Source organism: Danio aesculapii, chromosome 24 (genome assembly GCF_903798145.1).
Source record: "Danio aesculapii chromosome 24, fDanAes4.1, whole genome shotgun sequence".
Classification (NCBI taxonomy): domain Eukaryota; kingdom Metazoa; phylum Chordata; class Actinopteri; order Cypriniformes; family Danionidae; genus Danio; species Danio aesculapii.
In genome coordinates, this window is record NC_079458.1 from 22,741,447 (window position 1) to 22,767,917 (window position 26,471).

General features: G+C 33.8%; 1 protein-coding gene across 1 annotated transcript in view; it reads right to left on the bottom strand.

Annotated features, from left to right (window-relative positions):
- The window catches only part of prex2 (phosphatidylinositol-3,4,5-trisphosphate-dependent Rac exchange factor 2), a 288,313-nt gene that overhangs the window by 62,539 nt on the left and 199,303 nt on the right, over positions 1–26,471 (bottom strand). Inside the window, exons 30-35 of the mRNA XM_056450252.1 lie at positions 18,426–18,554; positions 15,250–15,291; positions 12,239–12,444; positions 5,822–5,924; positions 3,331–3,474; positions 2,533–2,647 (exon numbers count right to left, since the gene is read on the bottom strand). Coding sequence (XP_056306227.1) covers positions 2,533–2,647; positions 3,331–3,474; positions 5,822–5,924; positions 12,239–12,444; positions 15,250–15,291; positions 18,426–18,554 — 739 coding nt within the window. The remainder of the gene's footprint in view (positions 1–2,532; positions 2,648–3,330; positions 3,475–5,821; positions 5,925–12,238; positions 12,445–15,249; positions 15,292–18,425; positions 18,555–26,471) is intronic.

A 26,471-nucleotide genomic window follows, 5' to 3' on the forward strand; every position in this document is an offset into this window, starting at 1 on the left:
TACATGATGGCATTCATTAGTAAATCATTCGCCAGTGTTTCCTTAACACTGGAACTACCAGGGTTTTATAATTTCTAGAATTACTATAGTGGTAAGTTTCACCGTTCTCATATAAGACATCATATTTACATTCAAAGCTTCTATTGAGATATTAAAACTAAGCTTTGATTGTCTGTCATCATATTCAATTAAGCCATCACCCTAAAATACAATCTTTTTGGTAATACTGCCTATAAATCTATAGTTAGAGAGCAAGGAAATTTTCACAGCATGTCTGATAATATTTTTTCTTCTGGAGAAAGTTTTATTTGTTTCATTTCGGCTAGAATAAAAGCAGTTTTTAATTTTTTTTAAATACATTTCAAGGTCAGAATAAAACTATTATGTTTTGAAATGTGTTGGAAAAAAAACTCCTTTCCATTAAACAGAAATTGGGGGAAAAATAAACAGGGGGGCCAATAATTCAGGGGGGCTAACAATTGACAACTGACTTCTACTGTACATATATTTAGTAAAAGTCAAGCAATTATTGGTATGTGTGTTTTATTTAACAGTTATTAAATTAAGTTCAATACAGTCTAAATGACCATTTTAGTACTCTAAGTATTAATATGAACAGCATCCTATGCACATTTTGGAACTAAATAACACACTTACAGTTACAAAAACAAATAGCTCACATGGACACATGCATCCACCAGTTGCCAATGAGACATGCTATTGACATTCTGTAAATTGGTCATTACATTTAACTGTCAAATTATTATTCTACTTGGAAAAAAGATGAAATCCTACTGACAGCTGTCAATGTAAGAAAGTAGCAACTCTGTTTGTATTTCTAAGTAAGCCAACGTTCCTAAGGGGGGCGGAGCTTAACGAATGGCAATTTTGCTTATATTGACATGCCAGCAGTAAAATCCCCTTATGGCGAGCATAACGCAATGAAACTTGGCTGACCTCAGCATATTGTAACCCGTTATGACAAAATCTACACCAGATGCTTACCTTGTGGGCTATAAAGCAAACATCAGCTGCTCTGAGACCATGTTATTAGAGTCCTGCACGATGATTATTTTCCATAAACATATCCAATTCACTCATATTCTGAGTATTAGTGCTGATGTTTAGGGTTTGGAAATAACTTGCATGTTTCAGCAGGCTTTTTAATGTCTCTAGAGGCCTCTGGATGACTTAAACGTGCAACTAAAGGACTGAAGGAAGATTAAAGGGGAGTAAAATCAAGTCTGAAGTTCACTGGATGGGAATATTACATGCTTCTGACCATATAGTGTATTTAGGACGTCATTTGAGGGTATGAAATACAGTCAGTTTTGGCAGATTGATGAACTGAACTCATCTTGAGGTTTAAGGGGCAAAGCCGTCTTCATTTCAACATACAAGAATTATTAAACAAATTGGCTGACATAATAATTAAGGGCAAAAAGTCAGACTGCGAGAGCTTTGAGATTCGGTTAACTGTGTTGGGAATGGCATTCTTGCTTTAAATACAAAACTGATAATATCTTCTGATTCTCAGAAAGAGAAAAAAAGTGCAAAGCCAGCAGGGATCAAAATAATAATAATAATAATAATAATAATAATAATAATAATAATAATAATAATAATAATAATAATAATAATAATAATAATAATAATAATAATAATAATAATAATGACTTGTGTTCAAATTTTTATACAATTCTAAACAAGATGGCTGCATTTCTCACTTAAAAATAAATTAAGTGCATCAACAAAACATACAAAAATATATTTAATATATTTTTTTATTTAAATAATTTAAGACATTTAATATTTATTCATATAAAATTAATGTCAAATTATTATTTTTTAACAATGAAACATTACCAAAAAAAAATAGGTTTTGTTCTATAGTGAGCCAACTATCTTTGTTTTGATTAGCATCATTTCTTTTGGGTTTTGCAGTTTAATTCACAGAATTTCTACCAAGTATGCTGTATACTGTAAACTTTTTTGTTCACATTCATAACACATGTTTATTTTCCTCATTTAATGCATAAAATATGCTTACAGGTTGATATTTGTCTAATCCTATAACTTGGTGGTTAGTAGTTTTGAAAAATATAAACAGATGTTTCAATATAATCTTAACATATACTTTATGAGTTTTTACTGCAAATGTCACATCCATAACTCTGGAATTACTCATATCTGTATATTTTTTATTCATTTGAATTAAAATTTACATACAATAAAGCAAAATTATTTAAATAAATCACGATCAGTTTGAAAGCTGTATAATAGATAGGTGTAGTTAACTATAGTATTATCTATCTATTATTTGTTCATTTTATCCCAAAAACTATAACTTGACCAACTATTCAGGTTTTTTTTTTTTACTTGTACTGCCCATCTGTTAAAAATCCAACTGAGCCACTATGACCAGTACAAGCCAAATCTTCCAGAATTCCCAGTTTCAGCTCATCAGGACACATTTCAGCCTGGAGGTGTAAAGAGGAGCTGAGGTTTGACTGACAGCTGAATCAGGCTTACCGGAGTCTCTTGTAGTACTGCTTGACCTTCTCCAGAGAGCCTGCATTGATCTGAGCCTGATACTCCTCCACTGACACGTTTTCTCTGTAATAATATCCTTCCATGCTCTCCAAGGCTGTGGAAGAAAGATGATGTGAAACTTCGGATTTTCAAAATACATCTAGTAATGCATTAACACATTATTATGTATATAATAATGGTTTATGAATAGTGATTATCTATCTATCTATCTATCTATCTATCTATCTATCTATCTATCTATCTATCTATCTATCTATCTATCTATCTATCTATCTATCTATCTATCTATCTATCTATCTATCTATCTATCTATCTATAAATCTGTCTGTCTGTCTGTCTGTCTGTATATCTATCTATCTATCTATCTATCTATCTATCTATCTATCTATCTATCTATCTATCTATCTATCTATCTATCTATCTATCTATCTATCTATCTATCTATCTATCTATCTATCTATCTATCTATCTATCTATCTATCTATCTATCTATCTATCTATCTATCTATCTATCTTTCTGTCTATCTATCTATCTATCTATCTATCTGTCTGTCTATCTATCTATATTATTATTTAGCCTAAAACATCTGTTTTGGAATATTTTTTCAGAAATGTCAACATATACAGTGGGTATAATCCATAACACGTTGCAATAATCAGAAGAATATGTTTTACATTATTATTATTTTTTTAATAGTTACTATGATCACTGGCTTCACATTTATATATATATATATATATTTTTTTTGTTATGCTTCAGGCTAAGTGTGTCCATACCCTGAGTGAACAGGACAGGGTATATTTTGAAGCTGCCGCCATGCCTCAGTCTCTGGGGCAACTGCTGGAAGTAAAACGCCTCCAGGAAAAAGCAGACCTTCAAAGCCTGTCGTGTGCCCTCCACCTGGTACGAGATGGGCATGTCTGGAAAGACAGAATCAAAGCCATCAGCATGACAGAGAGGGAATAAGATACTTTATGTAAACACAGGTTCCATGTGACATTTTTAATGCTGAGGTTTCCTCCAAAAGTGTGTTTTTGCAATATTAATTCAATATAAACATCACATTATTACAGATTATTGCAGTCACTTTGGTCCAATTCTCAGATCAAAATTGAAATTCTCAAAACTACATGTTCAATCTTCACAACTTTTGAACTAGTTGCAAATGCTTTTGTACATCTATGCAAATGATTATGTGCAATTCTCTGATGTACCCTACATTATCAAGTGATTATGTCATGTTGATCAAAATGTATTATTTTGGTCTGTGTTGAATAGTCTCACTCCCCCCACAACATTTAATATCTTGTTCATGGCATAAGTCTTTACATGCAAAATGACAGAACAAGCTGAACATAATATTTTGTCATGATGCATTTTTTCTGTACATTTCCATTAGAATTTTTTCTAAATCTGTCTACAATTAGTACATTTCTCCTAGGTGAATCTTGACTTCTTCTAATGAAGATGCATCTCAAAGCAGATTGTCCTATGTTCACATTTCTACTTTTGTTTATTTTTTGTCTTTGTGCTATGCAGTGCTGTATTTTCCTTTCTGTATCACAATGATATGATCTGTTAACAAATTACAGTAAAAACAGCTAAAAAAAAAAAAAAAACATCAGAACACCTCTCTAGAACACAGTTATATTGACAATATTGTCTTATCTGTACACAATGACACAAGGATTTGTCATTCTGACAGCACAGAAATTTAGTTTTGAGAGATGCACTTGCAAATTTCAATTCTGATCTGAGAAATGTACCAAAGCGACTGAGAAAAGCTATAATGCAAAAAAAATATTTTTTAAAAATATTATTAATGTTTTATCACTTGAAGGGGGGAAATCTGATTTATAAATTAGAAATGTATGCTTTCTTACACTTTCAATATGAATAGCAAATAATTTTAAATTAATAGACATTACTGTTTTGTAAACTCTTTTGTATATAATTAGCTAGAAAATGTGCTTGCAGTAATTGAATTTAAATATAACAACATTATTGAAAATATAAATATTTTTAATAGAAAAAAATATATGCACAGAGAAAAAAAAAGATAAATACGTTTTTGAAATGTGTGAGCAAATACATAAATGATTAAATTGTAAAAATAGCATATAACCATTATATTTTAGAATTTACAGCCTAATTTTTCAAAAATATGTTTGAAAAATATATGAACAACATGTTTTTTTATATTAATTAGGGATGTCCATATCCAATCACGTGATTAGAAATCGGGCCCGATCACATGGTTTCAATTTCAAACGGAAACGGACATTAACTCCTGAACAGGACTCAAATATATAAATGTGTATCAATATCATCATCAATAGTTTTGTGGTGGCACAGAGTTAGACCTCTTTCTTGACTTCACACACAAACAGCAACGCGCACGTCATGACATCACTTTGTTGCAGAGATGCTGTTGGTTAAATCCCGGCAACGTAGAATAAGGAAGCAGCTTGAAGCAGAAAGCGCGAGTATGTCTGCCATCTGGAGGTATTATAAAGTTGATGACGACAACATTGCCATAGCAAATTGTGAGTTATGTAAACTTGGGATCGTCTGCCGGGTATTTTAAGTTGAGGTGCTATTTATTTGTATTTTAGATTTTTTTATATTTACTGTTGCACTAAAGTGAATTGATGTTCAAAGAAGTGCCCTGTTTGTTAACAGAATTGTTGAATGTTAAAATAAAAGTGAATTAAATAAAAAATAAGGAACATCCTGGATCTGTTTCTTCACTCTTTTTTAATCCTTTTTTAATGTATTATAGAAGTATCGGATCGCGTTTCGGTCTCAGTAGATACTCAAAATCAAATGACTCGGACTGGAGGGCAAAAAAAAACTGATCGGGACATCCCTAGTATTAATTTAATACAAACCCCTCAAAATATAAAGGGCAAAATCATAATTTTACTCCGTTGTGTAAAACATATGCTGGAATAGTTGGCGATTCATTCCACTGTGGCAACCCTTGATAAATAAGGGACTCATCCGAAGGAAATAAAATTAATCATAATTTTTATTTAAAAAATTAAATATTGTTCAAGCAGAGTGTTTTTTTGCTATTTTTAATTTAATGTAGATACCACAGTGCTCCTCTCAAAATAAATGCAACAGAATTCTATTTAAAGAATTACAAAAGCAAGCATATTTAAGGTATGCTTACTATTTGTGTTCAAGCTCCCTTTAGGGACCCATGAAACAATGATTTGGAAAATGCACAATACCACAGTAAGTTGCTTCTTTAGTACTCACTAGCAACAAGTGGCTCTCCTTCAAACTGCCGGAAGCAGAAAGTGACCTTCTCCAGGTCCATGAGAGCAACCTGCGTGTCTTCAAGCATGGCCTGCTCATCTGTCTAAAGAAACAAACGACAAAAACACAAAATCATCACTAACTACAGCTTCTTATATCATTAATAGCAAGTTTAGTCAAAATGAAGACTTTAAAGTTCATTTTAATATTGTTATGTATGAAAATGAAGACCTATATCACTGTTGGTCTCATTTTAGTCATAATGACATCTATCAAATTTAATTCAAATAAGCTTATTCTATAAATTCCTTTAGTTAAATACAAATTAACTTACTATTTCATTAATACCCCTGTTAATTCAGCTTAAAATAGCTCACATTAGATATCTTTGTGGGATGTATAGCATAATATTGTATAAGTTGTCATGGCATAATTTGTGAATCTTTAAATGAATTATGTCTTTTTATGAACTTTAGCATTAAGTAAACAGTTTGTTGTATATATTGTATAGAATTGTAAATGAGTTGTTAGCATTTACAAAATGACCATTTAATAGTACAAAAAGCACATTTAATTGAAGTAAATAACCAGTTTAAGGCAAAAGTGTATTTAAAATGACTATTGCAACATCCATATATTTTGTTCTATTGTCACAATTGATAATCTCGTTTTTATTGATAATTATCATGTATTATTTGATGTTTTTTTTTTTCCTTTTTAGTGTGATATTTCAAAAAGTTTACTAAAAGCCAATGTTTTAAAGGGTGTCCGCCAGATTGACCCACAATCTATGTAATTTATATATGCTTACATTGAAGCATTTAGCAACTCCACATGCAACTAATTAATTAAATAAAAAGTTGAACATGTAAAAAAGAAAAAAAAAAACAACACTTAAAATGTCTTAAATTCACAGACCTATTTTGTTCACACTTTACAATACGCAACACATAGTTAAAGGAATAGTTCACTCAAAACTGAAAAATCTGTCATCATTTGCTCACCCTTTACTTGTTTCAAAGCTTTATAACTTTCTTCTGTGGATCACAAAATAAGATACTTTTAAAAATGCTGAAAAACATGTAACCATTGATTTCCAAAGTATTTGTTCCTATGGAAGTCAATTGTTAAAGGTTTCCAGCTTTCTTCAAAATATTGTGTTCAACAGAAGAAAATCACCAAGTTCGGGACCACTTGAGAGTTAAAAAATAGCGAGTTTATTTTCATCTTGGGTGAACTATCCCTTTAATGTTAGTCATAAAATCAACAAATGATAAACAATACATTTATTACTGTATTTATTCATCGTTTAACGTTGCCATTCAACATTGTTAAAGTTAATGAAAATAAAATTGTTCATTGTTAGTTTTTGTTAACTCACTGTGCATTAGTTAACAAGCACAGTGTTTAATATTGCATTAGTAAATGTTGAACTATGATTAATAAATGCTGTACAAGCACTGTTTATTGTTTGTTCATGTTAGTAAATACATTAACTGCATATATTGTAGTGTTACCAAATTAAAACCCTGAAATAGGCATGAGGCATTAATGATAACGGCACTGAAATTGTGATGGTACGAGTGAAATATATCAACAAAAAAATCGATTTTGACTATTGGGCATACACATTGAATAGAAGCACAAGCAGAGAGACTCATCTTTTCTTCTTTATTAATGCCATACTTTCTGCACGCAAACACAGTCTCCCTGTGGCTGTGAATATGACCAGCCACATACAAATCTGAACAAGTGTGGTGTGAGAATGGGAGCGATCGACTTGCATCTGAAAGCGACACCTCTGCCTGGTGCTGTACAGTACGTGGGTCAGCTCTTTCCAAGATCTCTATGTGCCAGATGCCACAGTTCTTTCATCTGGGGGCCTACAAAGCTGCCAAGTGATATTATGTCAAGAAATTAGCTTGGGGCTTTGGCTGCCGCCTGCTCTCCCACACCGGAGTATGTTCGCTGGAGGAGGAAGTGCATCAGTGCTGTGGAGATGTACTGTAAGACTGGAGAATCTGCATATTCCGTGAGGGTTTAGTTTCTGCTAACTAAGCTTCACTGCTAGGGTTTGACTACATGTTGGAGTTTAATATGACTTAATTTGTCTTAATATAATTCATCAATCATTCCACTGTACATTTTTATTATTCTTTGTTAAAAGTAAGCCAGAATTGAAATATCCAGTGTTCAGAATAATTGAGTACACCCTATTTTAAAAATGAATATTTTTGTCTATTTCTCAGTGATTATAGGCAATGTATTTTGGTGCATTTAAACAAAAGAGATTTATTAAACAGATATAATTATTAAAATAATATTTTAGTCACCAAACATTTTTAAAAATTGAAGTTCAGTACTGACTAATCTAATGTATATGCATAAATAAACTATTGTATCGCTTTCAATTAAAAATATGAATTCAAAAGATAGATTTGTGAAGGGTGTACTTATATATATTGAACACTGTAAAAACTCATTTAGTAAAAAAATGTTTTCAGAATTTCAATATATGGAGAATTCTGAAAGATATAGAGATGAAAAAAACATCCGAATTTGGATAATTATAATCTTATATTAATAATATAAATTGTAAGTTTGAAAAAAATTTTTAAACAGAATTCCAAGAAAACTTTAGTTTAAAATATAGATTTTTATTGTTTGGTTGTTTGAAAGTTCAGGTCAAAAGTAAGATATTTGAGATGTAAACTCCCAATTCTAAAAAGAAAAGTCAAAAATCCAATATTAATTCCAAGATCAATTCCAAAATGTCTTCTGATTCAAACTGGGTGTGTGTTTACTATGGGCAATACGCTGTATTGCCATTACAGCATGTAGTAAACTCACACCTAAATCTGACATGAAAAAATTGTTTTTATAGGGTTTTTTGCCAAATAAAAGTATGTAAAATGTAATTATTTGTATGATTACAGTTGAAGCACTGAATTCGAATGGAATGTTTTTGGTTAAAGTCCCTAAGGTAAGTCATTTCACATGGTGGCCAGCTTTGAAATGCCTCTCGGACAGTATGCTTGGGCATTCTGTCTGAATGGGGAAACATCAAATTCAAATGTAAGTTTTCCAAACTTACAATTTTACATCACATATTTGGAATCACCAATAAAATTAAAAAACAACTGCCTCAACTGCCAACCACTGCCTCAACTGCCTAAGTTTTGTTCTAAATGTTCGAATCATGAATGTTTGAATAATGCGCATGTGAACTCAATAGGAAAGAGATCACAAAACCAACCTCATTTATAGCTGTTCTGCATATTATCATGCTCTGGATAATGCTTCATCCGATCACGCTGGTGTTCTGAAGTAATTAACAACTTGGTCTTGATGGAAAATCTCCTCCAGAAATGACAGCGACTCCTTGTTTACAAGTCTGTGGGCACTTTTGTAGTTTCTGCCATGTAATGTGTGTTTGACAGGATGGACTGTACCTTGCGTTCATTTCATACAAAATACAGAACCAAAAACACTTTTGTTTTCAAGTGTAGTGGGTTAATTTAAAAGTGCAGATTTCAAACTTTAGGTGGATATATTTTTTATGTCTGTCAAGCAAGTACACGCTGAGATTCCAGTGTGCTTGTTAATCACTGAGTCCCTGTCCCGGAGAATCTACAGTCTCTAACGATCGATGATTGGCTCTTGTACTACACACACCCATAAGAGTCTCGTCAATTGACGAAGTGAAGGAAAAAACCTAGAGATAAACCAGGCTCTGTTCAATTCCCCCACCTATATTCTTAGTACTGAGATTCAAATCCACAACCTTTGGCTTACAAGTCTAACTCTCTAAACTTTAGGCCACCACTATAGTATATTAGTAGAATAGTATTCCACATTTCCACTTTCTAATTGAAAACAGAAAGCCAGCATGGTTTGAACTGACGTGAGGTGAGTAAGTTATCTCATAATTTGAGGTTTTGTATGAAATATTCCTAGAGAACACCTAGAGGAATAATCATCCTTTCGGCAGAAAAGCATTTACATTTTACATTACACCTCTGTGTAATGAAATCTGATCAGGACTCAAAGCTAAAGACAGAAACACTTTATGAGACATGATAATCCTGCATTATCCTCCAGTCTGTCAGGATACCCGCAGATTGTGTGAAATGCCAGTTGTTTGGAAAACACGCTTGGCTACAGTCATCAATTCAATAGACAGCAAACTCCACTGAGTCGCAACACACAGACGTGGATCTGACCTTGTGGCGGGTTTGTGGTAACCAAAAAGCAGATGTAATCTGCAGGGAGAAGTACAAATAAAGAAAGAAAGTAGCTCAGGGATGTTGTCTGTCTCTCTACACTCTTTTCTGGTGAATGAAGAGCTATGTCAGTTATTGAATGTGTAAAGTAATGTGTGGGTCAGATGTTAGGTTGCAGCTGTACTGATCCTTACAGACATTAACAAAATATCATCGCATATACTGTATCCATCAGCCTGTGGAAATGGGAATATTACAATTATGCATGGTTACAGTTAAAGAAAGAAATATTAGACCTCTTGTGAATTTTGTTTTTTTCCTAATATTTTTGATGTGGGATCAACATCCATTATTTTAAATATATTATTCTTCTAGAAAAAGTGTTATTTATTTTAGTTTGGCAGGAATAATATAATAATATAAAAAAATATAATAAAATATAATATAATATAATATAATATAATATAATATAATATAATATAATATAATATAATATAATATAATATAATATTATTACAATAATACAATATTAATAACCTTTACAGTTTTCTTTTTTTTTTTAAAGTGGCTTCAAAACAAATTCAGTTAAGCCTTTAAAATGTATGTTGATCTAGCAGCTGCAGATCGCTGGAAACCTACACACGGTACTTTAAGGAACTACAACTCCCAGCATGCACCTCGCACACCCGGGTTCCTTACTGATTACACACACAGTCAGAAGATTGTTACGGACTGATTTCAAGGACTATAAACTCAGCACACACAGACACATCATTTCTGAGTCTTAAACTGTTTAATGCGCATTACGACACGGTTTCCTTTACCTCACCATGTTTGATTCCTTTACTTTGTTATTTTGGCACCTTTATGCTTGGGATTATCTGTGCACCTGTTTGTTCCTGTTTCAAACATTAATTTCAAGATGATTCTGTAAATAAACTGCTATTTGATCTTCAACTTTGTTGTGCAGGCGTCCTCTCATGATACTTACCTTGTTTTTATTGTTTAACGATGACCAAATGTGTTATTTGTAAAAGAGAAATAAAAAATAGATAGATAACAGTTTTGTATTTTCTCAAGAAAATTGTTTTGGAGTTTAACCTACATATCCTTAAAATATTTGATAAACTATATTATAGTTTATACTGTAGTTATATTTACAGTGTTTTATGACAACAGCAATTATTTGTACCTAAACTTTTTTTCAATCATTCTTCAAAAGTTTTTCTTTCGCAGTTTTAAAGGTATATTAAAAGTGGAAAATTGTATGGAATATTTAGAGATTTTATACACGATTACATAAATTAATCTGTATAATTACAGTAATAACCTGCATAATTACAGTAATTATCCTTATAATCACAATAATTATCTGTATAATTACTTTAATAAATGATATATTTACAGTAATAATTGTAAATGACAGTTATAATCTGTGTAATTGCAGTAATAATTAGTAAAATGGCAGTGATAACCTGTACAATTACAGTTAAAATCTGTAAAATGACAGTAATAACTTATTTAAGTTAAACTTATTTAACTTACAAATTTATTTTTTTTTTTTCAGATTATCTACTTTTTTATTCTCACAGTTTTTTTTCTGTTTTTTGGCTGCAGGGGCGCCGGAAAATTTGTTTTTTTACGTTTTTTTTCTCTTTTTTTTACAGTGAAGAAAAGCAGAAAAACAAAACAAAACAAATAAACAAAGGAAGTTTTGTAGTCTTAGGGTTTGTTTGCATTTCAGTAATTTGTTTTTTTGCTTTCTGAAATATTTTCAAAAGGTACACTTTTGTACCTTATTTACACCGAAGCGTATATTGGTGCCTTAATGCAATATGAGCATCTTGTTAACAGCTGCTGCATCAGTCACAGCATTTGTACCTTATTTTCTGAAAGCGTATTGCATTTTATAAACTCATTCCATTTCACCAACTATGCTTCGTGCCATGCCTAACAACGCCTTTCACCCTGATAAAATCTGTATAACACTTGGTTAAACTACTTGTTCACAGGTTCTGCATTACAGACACACCACAATACTGTAACTAAGAGGTCTGTTGCTATTCACATTTAACAAACATTCAAGTGCCTCACATTACCCTGAGTCGAAAATAGATCCGACCAAAAGCAGAAAATCACACTATAAAGGCTGCATTGGCTTATTTTAAAGCCACTGAGCGTGGCAGATACTCACCAGGTTTGGGGAGAGCAGGGATTGGAAATGAAACAGAAGACCAGCAGAGGAGATCTGCTCCAGCCAGCGGCGACTGGCTTCATGACTTTCACTCTCAGTGCTCAGAGCTTGATTTAACACGGCCAACAACTGCTCTGAGAAAGAGCAAACCACCGCCACCAGACTCTGACTGAACACCATGTCCCTCCGCAGTTGAATCTCTGAATCTGATCGAGAAGAAATAAAGTTGAATTAGTTTTAGGGCTGTTTACAACATGTGCTGGAATTGTTGGCGATTCATTCCGCGGTGGCAACCCCTGATAAATCAGGCAGTATAGGTCAATTGAATGAGCTAAACTGGCCGGAGTGTGTGAGTGTGTGTGAATGCGAGAGTGGCTGTAAGGGCATCCGATACGTAAAACATACGCTGGATAAGTTGGCAGTTCATTCAGCTGTGGCGACCCCTGATAAAATGAAGGCACAAAGCCGAAGGGAAATGAATGAATGAATGAATTAGTATTTGCATCCAATTATTAACTTATGTGAGAAGCAGCTGTTACTATGACAAAATAAACTGCTTCAGACCCTGCCAGGGTTTATTCTGTGATAACAACGGGCTGCCTCTACAGTACACAACCCCTTCAACAATGTAGGGGCAATATTAAGTAATTAGTCTAGTTAAGGGTGGCAGGATGGCTCAGTGGTTAGCACAGTTGCCTCACAGTAAGAAGATTGCTGGTTCGAGTGAAAGTCTCTCTATGTAAATTTTCTCCCTGTGTTCCCAATGGTTTCCCTCACAGTCCAAAGATATGGGGCACAGGTGAAAATTAAATTGGCTCTAGCATATGAGTGTGTGTGTGTGTGTGAATGAGAGAGTATATGGGTGTTTTGCAGCACAAGGGGCTCATGAGTTGAGGCTGGAAGGACATCTGCATCATAAAATATATGCCAGAGTAATTGGTGTTTCATTCTGCTGTGGAGACCCCTGATAAAACAGAGAATACGTTGAAGGAAAGTGAGATAGTCAGAGTAAGCAGTTTACAAATACAGTGCATCCAAAATCACAATCTGTTCATTCATTTATTCATTTTCGTTTCGGCATAGTCCATTTATTAATCTGGGGTTGCCACGGTGGAATGAACCGCCAACTTATCCAGCAAATGCTTTACGCAGCGGATGCCCTTCCAGTTGCAACCCATCACTGGGAAACACTCATACACTTTTTTTAATTTAGCATAGCCAATTCACCTATAGCGCATGTCTTTGGACTGTTGGGGAAACCAGAGCATGCAGAGGAAAACCACGCGAACACGGGGAGAACATGCAAACTCCACACAGAAACTGATCCAGCCGAGGCTCAAACCAGTGACCATCCATCTTACTGTGAGATGACAGTGCTAACCACTGCGCTACCATCACAAACTGTCTGAGTAGGTAATATAAAAATTATAACTTTTATTTATGATGTGTATGTATGGGTAGTATGAATTAAATTTGAACAAGCTATACCTTCTTTTTAGTGTCACATAACCCACAGTACTAGCATTCATTTCATTAAAACCAGTACAACATCAAAACTAGTATTTCTATAACAAGACACAGCTTTAAACAGAACTAAACAGCAGAAAATTAAACAAAACATTGAAAAATCAAAATAAACTGTGAAGAATAACAAAAAATAACAAATTAAATAATAAGCAAAGCAAAGAAAAAGCTAAGCAAAAGATAACAAAAAGCTGAAAATGAAACAAAATAAATACAAAAAGCAGAGCAAAGCGAAAAGCACATTTAAACCAAATCAAAAAGCAAAACAAATAGCGGAAAATGAAAAGAAAAATTGTAAACAAAACAAAGCTGAAAATTAAACAAAATAAAGCAAAGCAGAAAATTACACAAACTGAAAGGAATAACTGAGTTGTGCTATTACTGTTTTTGTCTAATATGTTTGTCAATGACTTTGATTTTGTACACACCACTCTTCTGAAGTAATGCTTGTTTTATTGCACACTACATATAGGTAGTATTTAATTTTGAACTCAATGATGGTCACTCCTGGGTGTGCATTCCTGAATAATAAATTTAGTGCTTATTTAAAATGACCATGTTTTACAGAATAACAGTCTGCATATCAACATGTATTAACATTTGTATGCATACAAAATGAGAGGTAACAGTATTTTGCATATTAGTCCAACATACAGCTGGTTTCAGTTTCATTAATGTTTGACATTTAAAATAAATGTTTATAGTGAATGGTGCAAAAATGTACATTTATTTTCCACTTATATGAAAAAATGTCTATTAATGCTGTCTGTTAATACTTATGTCTACTGTTCAAATTAAAATATTTGTTGTGGAGTAAGGAGAATACATGTTAAATGACCTCAGATTGAAATGATAAATTATGACTTGCTGTACAACACACCAATTTTCTTTATTTGTATAAGTTTATAAGTTTCATTCATCAAAGCATTGTTGACCTTTTTATGACCATCTTTAGCTAAAAAAGACTCAAATTATCCTATTTTTAAAATCTTCAAATGAGACAATACTCAAATGATGAGATTACACAAATAATCTTCCCACTTTCCAATTAAGTCCAACATTACATACAATTACAAGATACTATTCTTATTTTTCCCATTCAAATGTAACTAGTTTAGCCACATTTTGCAGTCATAACCTTGAGAAACTAAGTCTTTTTATCACATTATATTGCCTTAAATAGATTACAGACGTCTCTGAGGGCTTTGCTCATGTGAATAATTTTTTTTCTCTTGATGAATATTGTGCCGTGGTTTCAGGTGTGAAAGAACTGCTGTGTGGAGGATTTCTCAATTGAGAGTCATTTATTCAGAGTGACCTTAAAAGACTGCCCACTGTTCACTGTGTCAAATTATACTGAAGCACGTAAGTTATGAGTAGCTGTGCCATAAAAGACACTGAATGATGCATGTTCTTTTAGTGTAAATATATATATAAACAGTATTAGAATAATGTGAATAAGTAAATTTGATTTAATCAAAACTCACCTGTGTATTGTAGTAGGACCAGCAGTAGTCGTGTTTTCACCTCTGAGTGAACATAAAAAGAAACATCAGTCATTCACATGATTAAAATTAGAATTCAGAAATCAGAAAAGTGAATAAGAGGCATGCTTTTGAACTGAAATAATAAGCACATATTAAGAATTTAATGCAGTAAAAAACAATCCTGTTTCTTAAGTAGAAAATATGATGAAAATCAACTTTTGAAAGCTGTTTGGACAGAAGGTATATTGTGTCCACGGTCATACTGGAATGATATAAACCCAATAAGTCAGTTTTTTTAGAATTTTCTGACATTAAAATAGGACCCAAGTCTCAGTAATTTTGAGGCCCACCACAATGTGACTGTGCATTCACACCAAAAGTGGCGAGAGCAGTGGCATGGCACATGTGGGCAACGTGGGCGCCGAGGAGAGTTGAAATCAAGTCAACTTTTTGGTAATAAGCTATGATGCGGTTTGGCGGCAACGAGTTAAAATGTAGAGATCCACCTCTGGAGAGGATTCCAGAGTCCTTTGAACTTTGGTTCTACTGTGTGATTATTGCGGTGGCTGGATTTCCAATTATTTACAATATTTTCTTACAGGGACATACATTAAAAAAAGTTACTGGCGAGTTGATGTGCATTAATGATCTTTTTTTCTTTTAAAAAAGCAGGAATCTCATGCTAACAATACAAAACAGTATTGAATAGGTGGGGGAAAAAGCCACACCACACGCAACAACTTGAGCTTCCATAGTTGAATAAATTTGATCAACAACATTCTCATGCTACAAACCCTTAGAAAGGGAATGTAACTGATTTGCTGTCATGGCCCCTTTACGAGATCAATGTAGCAAATTTTGACACTCTTGCCGGTAGAGCAGTAAAGGCAGACATCGCTGTCACCAGGGTGGCCAGAGCTAACTTTGACACTCTTGCCACCTTTGGCGTGAACGTACAGTGACATAGGAGTGCAGTTTTCCCTGCCCACCGAATTAACTGACAGGCGCCATGTTTTTATAATAACACGTCTACACATGTCCACAGAACATTTTTTTGCAAATAAACTGGGATTAAAATATCAGCTTCAACTCTCTGTGATTTATAAGATTTATACGTTTAAAACGTTTATAAAACAGAAGATGTTTGTAGTAAAGACAGTAAAATTATTATGTAATTAATGATTTTATGCAGCTATCATCACCCCGGCTGCATGCTGTCAGAACATGCTAATGTATGTGTGTGTGTACTGCAAACAATATTTGTGTGTGACTCCTCGTTTCAGAAAGGTTTGAATAAACTTCACCACAAATGCATCAAATAAACTCACCTGGTATTTTTGACTAATGAGCTGTATTTTAGCTTCATCCTAGTCTGTCTCTATCACTGACTGCTGTTCATTTGATGTAACACAGGAGAAGCAGACATGCACATGGGAACGGAGTGTGCAGAGAAGCCGCTCATTTGCATTTAAAGCCACAGGCTGCAAAAACAGCTTGGACTGAGACACCAAAATGGGCAGATTCTGGAGGCTATATTAAATTATTTGATGAATATTTTGAGCTGAAACTTTACAGACACATTCTGGAGACACCAAAGGCTTATCTTACATCTTGTAAAGGGAGTAAAATAGGTGCTCTTTAAATAAGTAAAATAAAACTAATATTTTTTGCACTGAAATCCACAGGAATATTTTGAAAATAAAATAAAATGTCCAATAACAAATAATAATTATTGCTATTGTTGTTATAATATTCATTCATTCATTTTATTTTCAACTTAGTCCCTATATTAATCTGGGATCGCCACATATGTTTTATGCAGCGGATACCCTTCCAACCCATGGGGGAAACATCTATACACACTCATACACACACATACACTACAAACTATTTGGCTAACCCAATTCACCTGTACCTCATGTCTTTGGGCTTGTGGGGGAAACCGGAGAACACAGAGGAAACCCACGCGAACATGGGGAGAACATGCAAACTCCACACAGAAATGCCGACTGACCCAGCCGAGGCTCGAACCACCGACCTTCTTGCTATGAAGTCACAGTGCTACCTACTGCGCCACCGTGTCGTCCATAGTAACAATAATAATAATAATATTATTATTATTATTATTATTATTATTATTATTATTATTATTATTATTATTATTATTATTATTATTATTATTATTATATTATTAATATTATTATTTTAATTATTATTCATTCATTTATTTTCTTTTCAGCTTAGTCTCTTTATTAATCAGGGGGTGCCACAGCGGAATGAACACTGGGAAACACCCATACACTCTTGCATTCACACACATACACTACAGTCAATTTAGCTTATTTAATTCACTTATAGCGCATGTTTTTGGACAGTGGGGGAAATCGGAGCAGCCGGAGGAAACCTACGCAAACACTGGAAGAACATGCAAACTCCACACAGAAATGCCAACTGACCCAGCCGGGGCTTGAACCAGTGACCTTCTAGATGTGATGGGATCGTGCTACTCACTGCGCCACCATGAGGCCCGTTATTATCATTATCATTATTATTGTTGTTGTTGGTGGTGGTGGTGATGGTGGTGGTGTGGTAATAATAATAATAATAATAATAATAATAATAATAATAATAATAATAATAATAATAATAATAATAATAATAATAATAATAATAATAATAATAATAATTAGTAGTAGTAGTAGTAAAAGTAGTAACATTTAGTTTATTTAAAAATAAATCATTAAAAAAGCACTTGTATTGATAATATTTTATTATAATACAAACTACATTATAATACTTCATAATACAAAAAATTGAAATCAATGAAAATATAATAAGCACATCTGACTAGACCATAATCTTTATCTGCTTCTTTTTCCTCCAAAATAGTTCACACAAACATCCATCTTTATGAGGTTAAAATGCAGTAAAGTGGTTTTTCAGCTTTTGCTGTCAACCGACCTATAGGAATTTCAGCCCAAATATTCACTCTGTCTCCTCCATAAACCTACATTTAGCTGTGTGTGTGTCTTTGTGTGCATGTGTGTGTTTATTTGTAGCAGTTCCTTCAGCTTCTCTTGTGAAATGGAGCTGAAGTGAGAGCAGCTCCAGAAGTTGTTTTTGGCCAGGACTGAGAGTATGTGGTGTGTTTGTGTGCCCATTTTACCAACACTGACCTTCTGCAAACCTGCTGATGGTGTGTGTGAGGGTTTGAACGCTGCTGGGCAGATTCCACGGGTCCTGCTTGACGTGAAGCCGCAGTTTCTTGGTGCAGTTGAGCTTGGGCTCCATGTCCTGGTGAAACTCTGTCCAAAAACAAGTAGAGGATCACTCAATTTAAACATTCTCCATTATACAATACAAAAACACAACTACTGTAGCACTAGACTGAAAACAACACACTCGAGCAAGGGTGGGACCAAAACATATGATATGGAAAAAAAATAAGAAACCACTTGAAAATATATATATATATATATATATATATATATATATATATATATATATATATATATATATATATATATATATATATATGCATTTTCAGAATCTATTAAGTGTGAGTTTGAGAAAATGTGTTTATTCTATAAATAATAATACAAATATTGTCATTTACAGCATTTTTGAAAATGATAATTGGTCAGAATAGCAGATGTTTTAATTAGTTTTTTTTATTAAAAGCAGGGTTATTGCACCAAATACTGATTTCTTAACTCCTTGGAAATATAAATCTAAAATCTATAATTGACAATATTTTGGATCGAAATTTAGAAGAAATTTTATCAGATCTTTGTATAATAAAAAAATAACAACTTACTCAGCAAAATCCTAAATGTACTCAGTTCAGAGTGTATTTGGTCCCTCTCCAAATCGAGTAAAAGTTACTCAGCAGAAGAGTTAAAGTTAATGAGACAGTGAAAGGTCTGATTAAGCAATGATTAAGCACTGATGATGAACACCTGCTGCTAATTAGCAGAAACAGAAGAGAAACATAAAACCTTTAGTCTACCTTTAGTCACAGCCTTAAGCTGCGGTCAAACGTGACTTTTCCTCCCATAGATTTCCATTCATACGCACTCGAATGCGTCAGACCGGAAACGCAAGGTCATGCCTCAAGTTTTGCATGTTGCTGCGGTGCAAAGTTCAAGCTTGGTGAACTCTGACCTGCAAAATCGCATCACTTGACTGCGTGAGACCAATCAGATCAAAACAAGACCTCTCTGGACAGAAATTTTAAACATGGAGCAATCGCTCGCTTTTTTAAATGTCTAATCATCTTGTTTAATACCGCCCCTTTTCGCAGCGCCGCACCACAGAATTTCGCACACACAAAGACCGGTGTGACCTTAGCTTTAGATGAAATGAACTCAAATAAAACACATTAAATCTCTCAAAATGTCAGCAGAGCATCATTAAGCAACTACACAAACAGCAGCTTTACTTATTACCAACCTGTATGGCCTTATTTCAGCCAGATGCTACAAAATTCCATAATGTGATATTACTGATATTAATTTACTGATTAAGTAATTGTTTACAACAATAATAAAATACAAGACCATTTGAGGAGAACAGTAGTTGCTTTACTTGGGCTCTTTGATTCGTTTTCTAATGTTTGTCTTTTTGCTTGCCAAATAGTGTGTTATGGCAAGCACTGCATAACAAGATCAAATGCGCCTAGGATAGTTGATTCTGTGGTGTTTAAGTAACTGGTCAAACCAGTAAGATTGATTTTGATCTATTAAGTTTGAATAATGTTTTATCTTGAAAGTAACACTGTGTATCAAGAGAATGGAACTCAGCAATCCTTTTATCAAGTTATAAAATGCACTGAACATCTGAAACACTCAAAACACACACATAAATAATCAGCGCATGCTTCACAACGATGATGAAGTATTTGTTTTTTTTCTGCAGTGAATGCTGGAAACTATGGATGAATGTTGTATGTTTCTCCTAGCACGAACTGCAGCAAAAAAATCTCTAACCATTGTTGATACGCATACGCTGCTTCTTGATATCTGTGTCTCTAAATTGATTCAGATGCTCAATGTTTTTAATTTTTTTTTATAAAACCACAGTTAAGGTACATTCTCTTGAAAAACACAGAATTATGCCTCTTAAATGATAAACCATAATTTTAACATAAATTACAAAGCTAACATTATGCAAAGTTAAACTCAAACATTAGGAATCAATACGGGATCATTTAATCTGATCATATTCACTCTCTTTATATTTGTCATAAGCAAAGAAACACTAACATTACAAAGCAAGTCAATGGGATCAAATAAATCAACTACTGTTTTTCACAATGGTGACATCAGAAAATAAGTTCTTTTGTTGTTGTTTTTTTTTTTGTAAAACGTAAATAACTAAAACAGTTAATTCTCAATAAGTCGCATATGGATTTTTGTGGACATTTGAATCAAAGAGGTTAGTCTAACAGGTTAGTAATAAGTGAATCTGCTGCTGCTGTTTGAAGTTAGTTGTAATGTTGTTTTCTTTTCTGTTTGTGCTTATCAACAGCAGGTGTTCATCATCAGTGCTCAATCATCACTTAATTAATCCTTTCATTGTCGCAATAACTTTAACTGTACTGCTGAGTAACTTTAACTCAGTTTAGAGGGACCAAATGCCCTCTAAACTGAGTACATTTTACTCAGAGGAATTTGCAGTGTACTCAGACATATACAATACCTAATACATTCAGTGAATTCAAAATGTTTCAGAAAGCAACCAAGATTATCAAGTGGCCCCTTATTATCATTTTTCTCCCAAAGATGGTCCATAAAAGGTGTCAAATCATGGTGATGATAAAAGGCGTATAATAAACATAAACCACACACATGCACACACAAACACACACACATACCTATCTGCTCCTGCTCTTTTCAGGAAAACTGAAGGACAGTAAGAGGGTCTTACATCACTCCATTCATTTAAGGGGTTATATAATTACTGGGTCTCTGATAGGATGACGTGAAACATTTTCAGGAGTGTACAGAGTGTGTGTCTGCGTAAATGTCATAACTCATAGTATCGTAATGGTACAAACGTGTAGTCGGTTAAATACAAAGTTGTAATGTACTTTTAAGATACAGTGTGCAACTATAACGAAAGGTATCATCCTGGTGACAATTTTCTGAGAGCTTGCACCAAACATTTGTTTCCATGTACACTAAGTATAGCACTATCCTAACAGTCTTCGTAGTTGTTAGACATATCCTACTTATTCTGTTTCTCCCCATGTCTCAGTATTTAAGTTCCTTAGCCAGCATCAGGACGTGGACGCACTGGGGCGCTGTTTTTGCACATGTCAGTGTTTACGAATAGATTACATCAAAAAGAGCACAAGTAATCTTAACAAACTATACATCAGTCTAAAGCTCTGACCCTCAAGCAGCCATTGTACACTCTCAGAAATAAAGGTACAGAAGCTGTCACTGGGGCAGTACCTTTTCAAAAGATACATATCTGTACCCAAAGAGTCCACAGGTGCATATTAGAGCCCAAATGTACCTAAAAAGTACCTTTGAGGTATCATTATGGACCCTTTAGGTACAAATATGTACCTTTTGAAAAGTTACTTCCCCATAGACAGCTCCTGTACCTTTATTCTGAGAGTGTATGTAGTTGTTTTTAATGGGAACTTTAAAAAGTATGTATTTGCTAAATTTGTGTTAGTTGTACAGAAAAAGTTCATTAGATATGGAGTGCATATCATCGGAATAACAAGACACACATTCATTGCTGTACATCCAAGTTTTATTTTGAAAGGTAAGAGTCCTCAGAACAGCATCCCATAGAGCACATTTAGTCCAACGACACAATAGTGTTGAATTATGAATGAATATTAATTTATGTCACCGTTTCTTCCGGAGACCTGTTGTTTACATTGTTTACTATGTTACTGGTAGCCTACGTGGAAATGACATCTTTGTAGTAAAAAGCAAGTCGATGTCATGGTTTACTGTTACAAATAATATGAGACCATGGACAAAATAAAAATTCAAAGTTAGAGTTGCTAAAATCTACACAAAGCAGTCGCATGTTATGACGTTTTGCATAAGTGATCTGTGAGCCACTTTTAGACAATAACCTACTTTCTAGTTTGACTGAGAATTTAGCCAATGGCTGCCAATGATTCTTTTGACAGATGGTGGTTCAGTGCCCTGTCAATCATTACGTGATGTGATGCGACACACCTGCCCTGCACAGCTTTATGTTAACAGTTCGGGCTAATAACAGACCAGCTTGTTTGCAAAAAGGAAACAAAGAAATGGATTGTCAAAAGTTTTACTTTGGTGAAATGGGTTTGACAAAGATTGTTTGAAGCGATGAGAAGAATATTTCTGAGAAGAGCTGATTCGAAGATGACGTGGATGAAAACTAACTTGTGGTATTTCCTAACGGTGAGTATTATTGTCATATTGCCTGTATTATATGATAGTTGATTACGTTTCGGTTTATCTGTTTTACTTTATTAGAGAAATGATCGAATCGTACAACATTATTTGTGAGCTGTAGGACGGTGTATGTATATCTTTATAGATATATTATGGCATATAGGCTATGTGTATGTGTGTGTGTGTGTGTGTGTGTGCCTGAATGGTCACTGTCTATTACCATATATATATATCATCAGAGTAATTGTGTTTGCTACTCAAGGGTGGGGGAATACAAAATTATTTAGATTTATTAACAATAGAATCCTAATTCTGTATTTTTTTATTTGTCTTGCACAAACGTACAGCCATGTAGCTGAATCTCTGATGTGGAGTGGGTTTCAGAAACCAGCCGACAGCAAACTACTTGAAAAAGATGTTCAAGTTGTGTGTGTGAGTGTGTGTGTGGAAGCACTTTGTGTATATAAAAAATAATAAAAAAAAAAACATTAAGTATGATTGCCTAAGCATTTTGAATGATGAGGACACATGACATGTCCTCGTAAACATTAACAGTGTAATGCCTACTATAGGTCAAACCCATATAACTATACAGTCCTCGTAAACCACATAAGCTAGAAAACACAGACAGAGAAGAATCATTTAGGTAACATAAAAATATTGTTCCATTCAGTTGTTTGTGTAACCACCGTCATGGCAATCTAGCAACAAACAGCTTAGTTTGTAATTCTTAAATCTCATTTTTCTCAATGTCATGCATGTGAAAGCCTGTATAAACATATCCCACGTACAGGCACACAACTTATAATGAACTGTTAAACCGCGAGGATTACTAACTAATCTTACAACAGCAAAGCAAGCATCACTGTATGGAGGTACTCTATAAACCCCGGATTCAGACTGCAAACACAGACGGAGCAGACATTCGCTGACTCCTCACTTCAGAGAAGATTTATTTCCCCTGCTTTCAAATATCACCAGAACAATGCCTTCTCTGTTTATTAACCTGCCGAATGACCTTGAGCGCCACATCCGGTGTGAAACTGTGCCCTTGGGAATGAACTTTATTATCACATAAAGCAGTGACTCAGGAGTTACTGCAGGTTGCGTTATTGTTGCTTTCTACTGTCAGCAAACTCAGAGATTTCATACCTGGAGCTGTTCAACTCACATTCAGCATCCGGATGCTTAAATTAAACATCTGAACGTTTGAGAAGAATCTGTCACGCAGACTATTATGGGTAAGCATCAGTCTGGAGAGCATCTGGAGTGAGCGTAAGAATTATTGAATATTGCCTTTGTGTTTTTGTTGTTCAGAATTGCATATGAAATTTCCATCTGGCATTTGTTTGAATGCAATCTAAATAATAAGAAACAAAGAAGCAGCACAGGTCAGATAAAGTTGGGACAGTGTGGAAAACGAAAATTAAAAAAAGAAATTGATTTGCAAATTTACTTTGACTTGTATCTCATTGCAGACAATATGAACACAAAATAGTTCATGTTTTGTCTTGTCAACTTCATTTAATTTGTAAACAAACATCTTTTCCAGTCATTCAGACCTGCAACACATTCCAAATGACGTTGGGACAGGAGCAATTTAGGGCTTGTAATCAGGTAAATTGATTAAATAATGAAGTGATTTGAAACAGGTGATGTCAACAGGTGATTGTAATTAGGATTTAGTACAAAAGCAGCATCCAAGAAAAGTCTCGTCCTTTAGGAGCAAAGATTGGTCAAGGATTGCCAGTTTGACAACAAATATGAGAGAAAATTATTGAAATGTTTAAAAACAATGTTCCTTAAAGAAAGATAGGAAGACATTTTAATATTTCACCTTTAACAGTGCATAATTTAATTAAAAGATTCAAGGAATTTAGTGCATAACGGACAAGGGTGCAAGCCTAAGCGGAACAACCGTGATCTCTGATCCCTCAGGCGGCACTGCATCAAGAATCGTCATTCAAGCGATATCACCACATGGGCTCAGGACTACTTTGGCAAAGCTTTGTCAAGTACCACAATATATCATTACACCCACAAATGCCAGTTAAAACTGTACTGTGCTAAAAGGAAGCCCTATGTTAACAGTGTCCAGAAGCGCTGTCAACTTCTCTGAGGCATCTGGGATGGACCATCACACAGTGGAAACGTGTACTACGCTCAGATGAGTCAGAATTTCAGGGATTTTTTGGGAGATATGGACGCTGTGTGCTCCAAACCAAAGAAGGAAAAGAATCATCCAGACTGTTACCAGCAACAAGTCCAAAAGCTAGGGTCTGTCACAGTATGGGGTTGTGTCAGTGGTAACTTACACTTCTGTGATGGCATCATCAATGCTGAAAAGTACATAAAGATTTTGAAGCACAATATGGTGCCTTCAAGAAGACATCTTTTAGGGACACCCATGCAAATTTCATCAAGTCAATGCAAAGCCTCATTCTGCACACATTACAAAGTCCTAGCTGCGGAAGAAGAGGATACAGGTCATTGACTGGCCTGCCTACAGTCCCGACCTATCTCCAATAGAGAATGTGTGCACATTTTGAAGCACAAATCTTACAATGAAGACCCTGTTGCCCACCTAAAAATGGAACAAAGTTACACCGTAAACCCATCTGTTTAAAGTAGTAAATGCTTTACTGTCCCCAATTTTTTTTAATGTTTTGCAAGAATCAAAATTGGAATTTGTTTATTTTGAAGAAAAAAAAAATATATATAAATACATATTAAAAATTACTTGATGTTTGTTGTGTTGTCTGCAAGAAATATAAGTCAAAGAAAATTTTTAAATCACTACAATTTTTTTTTATTTGCGTTTTCCATACTGTCCCAATTTTTTTCTTTTATGAGGTTGTAAAATAATGGGGTGTTTATTAAAATAGCAAATTTTATTGAACAAAAAAAAATTAGAAATAAACTGCATATTTGTTTTTAATTAAAATGTTTTATGCTTTGGACAAAAAAAAAAAGAATGTCAAATTTTTGTTTACTTAATTTAAACTGACAAACCCTGTAGTGTTTATCAAAAAAAATATTAATTAATTAATTAATTTATTTATTTATTTGCAATTTTTGACAAAAGTTATTAAAAAGCTACCAATATGCTTTGGATGCATAAGGACAATTGTGTTATACAGAGAATTTTAATTTTATTTAATATAATTTTTTATATATTAATATATAATATTAATATATTTATTTCTACATGTTGTAATATTTAAATATATTTAAAACATGGTTTAAGGACAATTTATAAGCACTGACATGCTCTACACATAGGAAAGACATTTATTAAATTTAATTAAATCTTTACATTTTAAATAAAATGATTAACGTTCTTTTACAGAAGATGTTTTTTATATGCTAAGGACATCAATTTTGTTGGTGTAAAAGGCCTGATTATTAATAGATTATGTTTTGTTTGAAATGACTGTACAAAAGTGTACCCTTCAAGGGTGCAAAAAACGTCACAGATTCTCCAACGAGACAGAGGAAGTGACCCAGACAATCTCGATGAGTTCAATGTCCCACTGTCCTCAGATGAAAGAGAGCGGAGATGTCCTAGACTCTATCTCTAGTAGTCCGGTGTTCTTTATCTGCCCCAAATAAAATGAATTGTACAGATTTGATTAGGGTGATTTGCAGTAAAGGACGAAGCTGAGGTTGGAGCAGTCAATCACAGAGACTCAGAGGAAACCCCCACCTTCAACCACACTTCCTTTTGCCAACCAGTCTTTAGACATGAAATAGAGGCCCAAATTTATGTCACTTCTTTTCTGTCTTGCAGACACACAGCTGACAATAGCGGCA